This window comes from Eubalaena glacialis, chromosome 1 (assembly GCF_028564815.1).
Source record: "Eubalaena glacialis isolate mEubGla1 chromosome 1, mEubGla1.1.hap2.+ XY, whole genome shotgun sequence".
In the NCBI taxonomy this organism is placed as follows: domain Eukaryota; kingdom Metazoa; phylum Chordata; class Mammalia; order Artiodactyla; family Balaenidae; genus Eubalaena; species Eubalaena glacialis.
The window spans coordinates 1757826-1770421 of record NC_083716.1 but is presented as its reverse complement, the minus strand read 5'-3'; the positions used below and the strand labels follow the sequence as shown (position 1 = coordinate 1770421).

Below are 12596 nucleotides of genomic sequence, written 5' to 3'. Positions count from 1 at the left end.
TGGGGTGCTACTTATGAATGAGAGAGTGCTAGTGGAAGAGGGGTTTTACCCAGAAGCCTACAGGAGAAACCAGTTGTTTTGCATTGTTTCATAAGCAGGACCATGGGTAGGAAATCAATACTGCTTTTAGAGAAGAGTGCAGCTTGAGGTATCCATCAGAAAGTGCATGTGTCCAGTGGGAAACTGGGTCTATCAACCTAGCACTCAAGGGAGAAACAGGGACTGACATAAAGTCGGGATTAGTTACTACCTGGGATAAGAACACTCGGGACACCAGAGAGGGAGGGTCCTGCGCACCCCAGACTCTACAGATCTGTGCAAAGACCCCCCCACACCCCAAACCTGGAAGGACTATCAGAAGGAGAGGAAAGTGCTTCCAAAGGGAAAGAGGGGGCAACTGTTCCTGACATTTCAGGAAACAGTCCAGATGCCACCAGTAGCGGAATGGAGGATGCATTGCGTGGATTCATACAAACCAACAAATGCTATGCCACAGTGAATGCGACTGCATTACAACTACAAGCCTCAGTGGGGACTTTACAAAAAAAACAATACATCATTTTGAGCAAAGAAGGCAATCACGGAAGAATGCATGAACTATGATGACATTTATGTAAAATTCAAAAAGCGCCTAAACTATGAAATATATTGTTTAGCAATAATGCTTATATGTAAACGTATTTCTCAAAAACAGCACAGCAACGATTGGCACCTACTTGGGAGAGTAATTATTGCTGGGGAGGGCTGAGGCTCCCAGGAGCGCTAGGGGTACAGAAACATCCATTTCTTGGGCTCAGTGGGAGGTACTTGGGGTCTACTGTATCAGCGTTCTTTATACTTGGCATAGACATAGACATGCTTTTGTGTGCGTGCTGGGTTGCCAATTTTTCTTTTCAAAGAAAGAGTGAATTGGAGCTAACGGTGCAAACGAAGAATGCAGCTCAAGTGACAGCAGTTCCTCACGGAGGTTGCAGCAGACAGGTCACAGGAGGACTTTTCTAGAGGGACAACCTTAAACAAGCTGACTTGCTGATAGGAAGGGTTCACAGCTGGATCTCCATTTAGACACTTCTGCACCCAGCACAGCTCAAACGCGTTAACACCTGCTTGACTGACTATTTGTATCTTGCATCCACAGTATGAGTTCACTTGTGGATAACAAACTATACAAAGTCCTTTTTTGTTTGTTTAAATCCAATAATTTTTCTACTAAAAGCAGCTCATTCTCTCCATTAGAAACACATATGTCTTTCTCACAAGCCAGCTGAGTCTCAGGCACTCTGGGGTATAAGTAATTACGTTGCAGCAGTATTTTTGTCTCTACAAATCTCCAAAATGTTAATATGTATTGTGACATTTTTTATTACAGTGGAGGAGGAAACAATTCCTGGATAACAAGAGAAAAGGCTGCATCCCCAAATGGCCGGGTTACTGTGGTTACAGAGCCCATTTCAGCATCCTTGGATTCCGCTAATGGGATGAGTGGACAGCCCCACAGAGGCTGCATGGAGAGTCTGCCTTGTTATGTAGCCTGGTTGGTAAGTTCCTGACTGAAAAAAGAATCGTCACTTCCCAGCTGTTCTGTGGCAGGACAAAATGTTAAATTTAGACCATTAAATTGTTCTGGAAGCAAAAGAACAGGTGGTAAATGGCTTCCAAGGCAGATGGTACTTTTTAATAGTTGTATTTGCTAGTCACTTGCTGTACTGGAGACCACAGCTCTCACTCATGTTTTACCTTTTTCACTTCAATGCTTATGAAATGGTGGGCTAAGTTTTGAAAATAGCTGCCATCATTCTTAAAAAAGAATCACTTCGTTTATTTCATCAAAGAGGGGCAGACGCCGGAGTTGCCTGGTGCTTGTATCCTCCTGAATGTGGGCTCCTGCTTCCCACTTGCCTGTAACATTGAGGGGGCAGGTGAGGGAGTGCAGGTCCGGAGGGCTCCAGCCTGGAGAGTGCCAGGAAGGCAGTTCCGTTCCCTAGGGCAAATGCTTCTGCACGCCTTCCGTTCCCCCCAGATAAACTCCACCTTCACCTTAAAAACTAAGAAATAGACAGGATACAAGATATGCTTTCCCCCCGAAAGTGTTCCTTCTATAACTTGAAATTCCAAGGCTTCAAGGAATAGATGGGAATGAGGCAAAGTGCATTAGCTGAGACCTGCGGGGGGGAAACGAAGAGAGCAGCCCACCCCCGCCCCCGTATGCTCATCCTCCTTCAACCGCCGGCTCCCAGCCCACGTCTGAATGCCCAGACCTCTCCTGGTAAACACTCTGCTCTGCCCACGCTTCCCTCTGCCGTGCCCCTGACTCAGGAGCAAGCATGAGAGAAACAGCGTTAGAGATTACGTGAATACGTGGAATCAGCTGGATTCATCCTTTGGATGGCCAATACAGAGAATGGACCTTAGGTTCGGGAAACCACCCGGAGCCGCTGCAGGCTGGGCAGGGACAGGGCGACAGGGCCCGCCAGCGGGTGACTCACAGGCGGGGAAGGGGCAGGCGAGTGAACAGACGGCCATGAGCATGAGGCCAGTGGGAGGCCCCGGTGTGCACGGGCTCCTGCGGAAGTGCAGCAGCAAGGACTAGCTTGGCTGCACATGCTGGCGACACTCCGGAAGAGAAAACCCACTTTCCGATTGAATTTGGAAGTGGTCAAGGGGTTTGTATGTATGTATGTATTTATTTATTTATTTGCCTTTCTTCAGGTTTTTTTTATTTTTTATTTTTCATGTTATTTATTTTTTTTACAGCAGGTTCTCATTAGTTATCCATTTTATACATATTAGCGTATACATGTCAATCCCAATCTCCCAATTCATCACACCACCACCCCATCCCCCCGCCACTTTCCCCCCTTGGTGTCCATATGTTTATTCTCTACATCTGTGTCTCTATGTCTGCCCTGCAAACCGGTTCATCTGTACCATTTTTCTAGGTTCCACATATATGCGTTAATATACGATATTTGTTTTCCTCTTTCTGACTTACTTCACTCTGTATGATAGTCTCTAGATCCACCCACGTCGCTACAAATGACCCAATTTCATTCTTTTTTATGGCTGAGTACTATTCCATTGTATATATGTGCCACATCTTCTTTATCCATTTATCGGTCGATGGACACTTAGGCTGCTTCCATGTCCTGGCTATTGTAAATAGAGCTGCAGTGAACATTGGGGTGCATGTGTCTTTTTGAATTATGGTTTTCTCTGGGTATACGCCCAGTAGTGGGATTGCTGGGTCATATGGTAATTCTAGTTTTAGTTTTTTAAGGAACCTCCATACTGTTCTCCATAGTGGCTGTATCAATTTACATTCCCACCAACAGTGCAAGAGGGTTCCCTTTTCTCCACACCCTCTCCAGCATTTGTTGCTTGTAGATTTTCTGATGATGCCCATTCTAATTGGTGTGAGGTGATACCTCACTGTAGTTTTGATTTGCATTTCTCTAATAACTAGTGATGTTGAGCAGCTTTTCATGTGCTTCTTGGCCATCTGTATGTCTTCTTTGGAGAAATGTCTATTTAGGTCTTCTGCCCATTTTTGGATTGGGTTGCTTGTTTTTTTAATATTGAGCTGCATGAGCTGTTTATATATTTTGGAGATTAATCCTTTGTCCATTGATTCATTTGCAAATATTTTCTCCCATTCTGAGGGTTGTCTTTTCGTCTTGTTTGTAGTTTCCTTTGCTTTGCAAAAGGTTTTAAGTTTCATTAGGTCCCATTTGTTTATTTTTGTTTTTATTTCCATTACTCTAGGAGGTGGATCAAAAAAGATCTTGCTGTGATTTATGTCAAAGAGTGTTCTTCCTATGTTTTCCTCTAAGAGTTTTATAGTGTCTGGTCTGTTGATTTCTCAGCAGAAACTCTACAAGCCAGAAGGGAGTGACATGACATATTTAAAGTGATGAAAGGGAAGAACCTACAACTAAGATTACTCTACCTGGCAAGGATCTCATTCAGATTCGATGGAGAAATCAAAAGCTTTACAGACAAGCAAAAGCTAAGAGAATTCAGCACCACCAAACCAGCTCTACAACAAATGCTAAGGGAACTTCTCTAAGTGGGAAACACAAGAGAAGAAAAGGACCTACAAAAACAAGCCCATAAAAATTAAGAAAATGATAATAGGAACATACATATTGATAATTACCTTAAACATGAATGGATTAAAGGCTCCAACCAAAACACACAGGCTCGGTGAATGGATACAAAAACAAGACCCATATATATGCTGTCTACAAGAGCATAGGGACACTTCAAACCTAGGGACACATACAGGCTGATAGTGAGGGGATGGAAAAAGATATTCCATGCAAATGGAAATCAAGAGAAAGCTGGAGTAGCAATACTCATATAAGATAAAATAAACTTTAAAATAAAGAATGTTACAAGAGACAAGGAAGGACACTACATAACGATCAAGGGATCAATCCAAGAAGAAGATATAACAATTATAAATATATATGCACCCAACATAGGAGCACCTCAATACATAAGGCAACTGCTAACAGCTATAAAAGAGGAAATCAACAGTAACACAATAATAGTGGGGGACATTAACACCTCACTTACACCAATGGACAGACCATCCAGACAGAAAATTAATAAGGAAACACAAGCTTTAAATGACACAATAGACTGGGTAGATTTAATTGATATTTATAGGACATTCCACCCAAAAACAGCAGATTTCACTTTCTTCTCAAGTGCGCAGGGAACATTCTCCAGATAGATCACATCCTGGGTCACAAATCAAGCCTCAGTAAATTTAAGAAAATTGAAATAATATCAAGCATCTTTTCTGACCACAACGCTATGAGATTAGAAATCAATTACAGGGCAAAAAACGTAAAAAACACGAACACATGGAGACTAAACAATACGTTACTAAATAACCAAGAGATCACTGAAGAAATCAAAGAGGAAATCAGTAAATACCTAGAGACAAATGACAATGAAAACACGATAATCCAAAACCTATGAGATGCAGCAAAAGCAGTTCTAAGAGGGAAGTTTATAGCAATACAATCCTACCTCAAGAAACAACAAACATTTCAAATAAACAATCTAACCTTACACCTAAAGCAATTAGAGAAAGAAGAACAAAAAACCCCCCAAAGTTAGCAGAAGGAAAGAAATCATAAAGATCAGATCAGAAATAAATGAAAAAGAAATGAAGGAAGCGATAGCAAAGTTCAATAAAACTAAAAGCTGTTTCTTTGAGAAGATAAACAAAATTGATAAACCATTAGCCAGACTCATCAAGAAAAAAAGGGAGAAGACACAAATCAGTAGAATTAGAAACGAAAAAGGAGAAGTAACAACTGACACTGCAGAAATACAAAGGATCGTGAGAGATTACCAGAAGCAACTAAATGCCAATAAAATGGACAACCTGGAAGAAATGGACAAATTCTTAGAAATGCACAACCTTCCGAGACTGAACCAGGAAGAAATAGAAAATATGAACAGACCAATCACAAGCACTGAAATTGAAACTGTGATTAAAAATCTTCCAACAAACAAAAGCCCAGGACCAGATGGCTTCACAGGCGAATTCTCTCAAACATTTAGAGAAGAGCTAACACCCATCCTCCTCAAACTCTTCCAAAACAATTGCAGAGGGAGGAACACTCCCAAACTCATTCTACGAGGCCACCGTCACCCTGATACCAAAACCAGACAAAGACACTACAAAAAAAGAAAGTTACAGACCAATAACACTGTTGAATATAGATGCAAAAATCCTCAACAAAATACTAGCAAACAGAATTGAACAACACATTAAAAGGATCATACAGCATGATCAAGTGGGATTTATCCCAGGGATGCAAGGATTCTTCAATATACGCAAATCAATCAATGTGAGACACCATATTAACAACTGAAGAATAAAAACCACATGATCATCTCAATAGATGCAGAGAAAGCTTTAGACAAAATTCAACACCCATTTATGATAAAAACCCTCCAGAAAGTGGGCATAGAGGGAACTTTCCTCAACATAATAAAGGCCATATACGACAAACCCACAGCAAACATCATTTCAATGGTGAACAACTGAAAGCATTTCCTCTAAGATCAGGAACAAGACAAGGTTGCCCACTCTCACCAGTATTATTCAACATAGTTTTGGAAGTTCTAGCCACAGCAATCAGAGAAGAAAAAAAATAAAAGGAATCCAAATCGGAAAAGAAGAAGTAAAACTGTCACCGTTTGTGTATGACATGATACTATACATAGAGAATCTTAAAGATGCCACCAGAAAACTACTAGAGCTAATGAATGAATTTGGTAAAGTAGCAGGATACAAAATTAATGCAGAAAAATTGCTTGCATTCCTATACGCTAATGATGAAAAATCTGAAAGAGAAATTAAGGAAGCACTCCCATTTACCACTGCAACAAAAAGAATAAAATACCTAGGAATAAACCTACCTAGGGAGACAAAAGACCTGTATGCAGAAAACTATAAGACACTGATGAAAAAAATTAAAGATGATACAAACAGATGGAGAGATATACCATGTTCTTGGATTGGAAGAATCAATATTGTGAAAATGACTATACTACCCAAAGCAATCTACAGATTCAATGCAATCCCTATCAAACTACCAGTGGTATTTTTTACAGAGCTAGAACAAAAAATCTTAAAATTTGTATGGAGACACAAAAGACCCTGAAGAGCCAAAGCAGTCTTGAGGGAAAAAAACAGAGCTGGAGGAATCAGACTCCCTGACTTCAGACTATACTACAAAGCTACAGTAATCAATACAATATGGTACTGGCACAAAAACAGAAATATAGATCAATGGAACAGGATAGAAAGCCCAGAGATAAATCCACGCACCTATGGTCAACTAATCTATGACAAAGGAGGCAAGGATATACAACGGAGAAAAGACAGCCTCTTCAATAAGTGGTGCTGGGAAAACTGGACAGCTACATGTAAAAGAATGAAATTAGAACACTCCATAACACCATACACAAAAATAAACTCAAAATGGATTAAATTCCTAAATGTAAGGCCAGACACTATCAAACTCTTAGAGGAAAACATAGGCAGAATACTCTATGACATAAATCACAGCAAGATCCTTTTTGACCCACCTCCTAGAGAAATGGAAATAAAAACAAAAATAAACAAATGGGACTTTCTAGTGTATTTTTCATTTCAGTTATTGTATTGTTCATTTCTGTTTATTTGTTCTTTAATTCTTCTGGGTCTTTTTTAAACATTTCTTGCATCTTCTCGATCTTTGCCTCCATTCTTTTTCTGAGGTCCTGGATCATCTTCACTATCATTATTCTGAATTCTTTTTTCTGGAAGGTTGCCTATCTCTACTTCATTTAGTTGTTTTTCTGGGGTTTTATCTTGTTCCTTCATCTGGTACATAGCCCTCTGCCTTTTCATCTTGTCTATCTTTCTGTGAATGTGGCTTTTGTTCCACAGGCTGCAGGATTGTAGTTCTTCTTGCTTCTGCTGTCTGCCCTCTGGTGGATGAGGCTATCTAAGAGGCTTGTGCAAGTTTCCTGATGGGAGGGACTGGTGGTGGGTAGAGCTGGCTGTTGCTCTGGTGGGCAGAGCTCAGTAAAACTTTAACCCGCTTGTCTGCTGATGGGTGGGGCTGGGTTCCCTCCCTGTTGGTTGTTTGGCCTGAGGCGACCCAACACTAGAGCTTACCGGGGCTCTTTGGTGGGGCTAATGGCGGACTGTGGGAGGGCTCACACCAAGGAGTACTTCCCAGAACTTCTGCTGCTAGTGTCCTTGTCCTCACAGTGAGACACAGCCACCCCCCGCCTCTGCAGGAGACCCTCCAACACTAACAGGTAGGTCTGGTTCAGTCTCCCCTGGGGTCACTGCTCCTTCCCCTGGGTCCCGATGCACACGCTACTTTGTGTGTGCCCTCCAAGAGTGGAGTCTCTGTTTCCCTCAGTCCTGTCGAAGTCCTGCAATCAAATCCCAGTAGCCTTCAAAGTGTGATTCTCTAGGAATTCCTCCTCCCGTTGCCAGACCCCCAGGTTGGGAAGCCTGACGTGGGGCTCAGAACCTTCACTCCAGTGGGTGAACTTCTGTGGTATAAGTGTTCTCCAGTTTGTGAGTCACCCACCCAGCAGTTATGGGATTTGATTTTATTGTGATTGCGCCCCTCCTACCATCTCATTGTGGCTTCTCCTTTGTCTTTGGATGTGGGGTATCTTTTTTGGTGAGTTCCCGTGTCTTCCTGTCGATGATTGTTCAGCAGTTAGTTGTTATTCCAGTGCCCTCACAAGAGGGAGTGAGATCACGTCCTTCTACTCTGCCACCTTGAACCAATCTCCTTCAAGGGGTTTTTTAAATAGGGTGTCTTACTCGAAATCCTAAATCTTGTTAAAGGCCTATGATTCAGCCACTCTCATGGCTGATCTTCTTTCCAGCACAGAGCCTTCTTCCTTTTGGGTCCTACAGTTACTGGACCAGAACTTCTTCTTCATACACCAGTCCTGGTTTCCACGGTTTAGGTGGACATCTAGAACACGAACTAGGGTTTCTTGATGGAGGCCCTACTAACATTTGGGGCCAGATAATCCTTTACCACAGGTGCTGTCCTTTGCTGTCAGATGTGTAGCAGAATCCCTGGTCTCTATCCTCTAGATCCCAGTAGCAACCACCAAGTTTCAATGACCAAAAAATGTCTCTGGTCACTGGCGAGTATCTGCTGGGGACAAAACTGCCCCCAGTTGAGAACCATAAAGCTAAACCACATAGGGCTTCTAAGGTTATCTGGCTTTTATCACCAAGCTTAGGGTGTAAATAAAATAGTTCAACTCATTTATCTAAAATGGGAATTATTATCTTCTGAATAGAAGCAGGATTATTCATCTGTAGATAAATTAAAGTTCACGTGCTTTTATAAAATCAGTTTGAATATGGAGCAAACTTCCCAGAGAGGTGCGTTTTTCTGGGCCTGTGAAATCTCTTTTTCTGTCGATGCCATTCTATCCCCTTGGCCCCCCTCCCTCCACCAGCCCTCCTTTCTCCTATCCCCATCCCTCCTCCACTCCATTTCCAGGGGGGTTAGGGATTTCCGAGCAGAATACCTGGACCTCCACTGAGAATCAGGACAGTCCACTCTTCAATCTCACTGGTTCTCATTCCATGGGGCTACTGACAGGGGTTAAAAAAACCCAGCTCTGATGGACAAACTGTCTGCCCTCAGTCTCCTTCAAGGCTTGGTTTTCAAAAAGTATTCAAGGGAAATTCTGAGAAGGTTTTCATCAGGGACCTGGCCAGTCTCTCTCAAATGCCTTCTTCTAACATCAAGAGGAGAGCCAGGACAACCCTTCTAGGTGGGTAGGTGGTCCTCCCTGCCAGAGAACCACTTACAGGGGCAGCCCTGGCAGTACCATATCCAACACTGGGATTGGCCAAAGAGCTCAGGGACCGCCCACTGGGCTGGGGTCATTGGTCCAGACCCGCAGCCCCAGTTTCAACCCCTGTAGTGATTGGGGTTTTCAGATCAAAGGGACCAACGCCAGCAAGACAAAGGCCATTTCAAAAGCCACCTGTTAAGTAGGGCCCCTTCATCTTCTGACCACCCACTTCGGCAGTTTTGTACACGATAGATCACACGGAGGTTGTCTTTTTCTAACTGAATGCACATTATGGCAGATTTGATTATAGAGCCTTATAAAATGCCAACATGGAAAGACGCCTAATGATTATGTCACTTGATAAATCATGTAAGAGACATGAAGAGTGAAGCCGCCCCTGGGGTACACAGGGTTTGGTTTTGGGTTCTTTCTAAGATTAATTTGCTCAGAAAATAGTAAGTCATCCTTAATAAATGCCAGTGGACTGATGGATTTTAAAACCAGAATCTTGACACAGCTGTAAATTATGTTCCACACAGGAGATTATCCATGTGTTTTATTTATTTTCCCCGTCACACCCTAACTGCATGTTCACTAACACGCTGAAATAGAAATAAGATTTTGTTCTTGAGAATACCACATTCTATTGACCAACTAATTTATCAGGTCAACATAGAAACACAGAAGCCAAGGTCCAGTGTTGAGAAGACCACATCAGATTTACTAGAAACACGACCAGAAAACCAAAAACACTCCCCAAACCGGAAAGTAATGAAACCAGGTTAATCTATTTCTACCATGAAAAAAAGATATGTATCTCACAATCTAGAGATGTTTCTATCACTGATAACCTAGCAATTAATGACATAATGCTAGTATACAATTCTAGGGTTAACTCTAGTATAGAATTAATATTATAATTCCACAGAATTTCTATCCAAGTCTTACTGTATCATGTGAAAAACTAAAACTCAAGTAATAGTCCTGGCTCCCAAGACTCCAGTACTTACTAAAGGTCATTCCAAGTCAACGCTGTTTTTGCAACATTTAAGGACGGACCCAAACATGCACTCACCAGGACAGCTGGGACACGTGGAGTGCTGGTGACAGTTAGCAGATGTGCGCGTACAGCTGAGAACACGTTTGGACAACAGAGTTGCAACCAATCCAGGACCAGGCCTTCCGCATCTCACCCTGCATCTCAGCATCGCTCACAACACCAGAATGTCTGCCAGCCCCGCCCCGCGGACTTAGAATAGTGCACCCGCTGCACGGATGAACTCCAAACCTTGGTGGCTACCCTGTCTCTTCCTCAGCCACAGGCTTCGGTGGACCTCTGCACCGGTTCCGCCGTGGTGGGGAGGACCCCACCCCATGTGTTCAGAGCAGGCCCAGCGGGCCAGTCCAGGAGGGCTGGCTCGGTGAGGGCCCCATGCGAGTCTGAGTTTTGTACTTTTTTGTGTTTTATTAACTCAGATGCTTAACTGTTTTCCATCATGTTGCCTTGGCTTTTCTCCAAGCCCCACATAAGAAAATTAGAAATTTCTCCGTCATATGCATCACTCCCCATGAAGAGTTAGTAAAGGAATGTCTCATTTCTTCAAACAGAAACTTTACACTTTGCTTTATGGCAGAAAATGCCCGGGTTGACTAACATGACCTTGGCCAAGGGAACTGAGGTCCGTTTGCGTGATCTGAGGATGAGCCCTCCCCTGACGCCCCCAGCACGAGAACGCAGGAAACCATGAATCCGGGGGACGGCAGGTCCCTGCCTTGGTCTCCACGCTGTGCACTCCGAACCAGCCCAAGGCTCTGAGAGACCAGGCTGTGTACTTACCAGAGAAGGGTGTGGTCCGCAGGGGTATTTTGATGGGCGCCAGGGTCAGGAAGTGGCAGGGCTGCACGCTGGAGGGGGACGGGCCCCCAAGTCCCTCGGGGTCCATGGAGACCATGGTGGCGGTGGCAGTGGTGATGGCAAAGGTGGGGCCGCTGCCGACAGGCTTGAGGCTGTTGTGATGACCACCTGCAGGGGGGGACAGGGAGGTCAGCACAGGATGCCCGGTGTCCCCTGGAGACGATGCCATTTCATCATGCAACATACGAGCAGCCAGAAAACAAGGGCGTGGTAACCCCCTTTCTTGGAAGCCCGTGCCCTGGGCCACTGTCCCCGAAATAAGTGTGATGAGCGCTTTACCCACCCGAATGTCACCTGTGCACAGAGCTGTGTGCCCTCACAAGGCTCACAGTCACCAGGGGACACTCCTGCCTTAAAGAGAAGTACTTTGCTGCAGCTCACAATACAACGCTCAGTAAACAAAGCCGATTACACAGTCATTTCCACTTCCACACTATGCAGTCGTTTCCACTCCCACACTATGCGGTCGTTTCCACTCCCACACTATGCAGTCGTTCGGTCAACAAATTTCATTTGGTCAATTAGATGCCAAGCATGTTCTAGCTCTTAGGGACAGAGCCACACGTCTCTCACTTTAAATCAAAAGGGCACGCTCACTCCCAGATCCTTGAATTTCTCTTTATTTCTGTTTTTCTGTATTTTCCAAATGTCCTATGATGGGCATTTACAGATTTTTAAAATGTAATTTAATTTTTTATAGAGCAGGTTGAGGGTTACAGAAAAACTGAGCGGAAAGTACAGAGAATTCCCACCTATTCCCCCACACCTGGTTTCCCCTCTTACCGCCCTTTTGGGTTGGGTGCTACGTTTGTTACCATTAACGCATAAACCAACACTGATACATTATTATCACCCAAAGTCCATAGTTTACATTAGGGTCCACTGTTTACGTTGTACATTCTATGAGTTTCGCCAAATGCAAAACTAAACATCCCGTGTGCTCTGCCTTTTCATCTCCACAAGCTAGAAATGATTGAGCTCAGTGAGGAAGGCATGTCGAAAGCTGAGACAGGCTGACAGTGAGGCCTCTTGGACCATTAGCCAAGTTGTGAATGCAAAGGGAAAGTTCTTGGAGGAAATTAAAAGTGCTACTCCAGTGAATACACGAATGATAAGAAAGAGAAACGGCCTTATTGCTGATGTGGAGAAAATCTGAGTGGTCTGGATAGAAGAACAAACCAGCCACAACATTCCCTTAAGCCAAAGCCTAATCCAGAGCCAGTCCCCAGCTCTCTTCAATTCTATGAAGGCTGAGAGACGTTAGGAAGCTGCAGAAGAAAAGTTTGAAGTTAGCAGAGGTCGGTTCATGAGGCTTAAGGAA

At 43.5% G+C, this 12596-nt stretch overlaps 1 protein-coding gene across 1 annotated transcript in view; it reads right to left on the bottom strand.

Annotated features, from left to right (window-relative positions):
- The window catches only part of TCERG1L (transcription elongation regulator 1 like), a 190794-nt gene that overhangs the window by 139644 nt on the left and 38554 nt on the right, over positions 1–12596 (bottom strand). The window contains exon 4 of the mRNA XM_061191852.1: positions 11198–11383. Coding sequence (XP_061047835.1) covers positions 11198–11383 — 186 coding nt within the window. The remainder of the gene's footprint in view (positions 1–11197; positions 11384–12596) is intronic.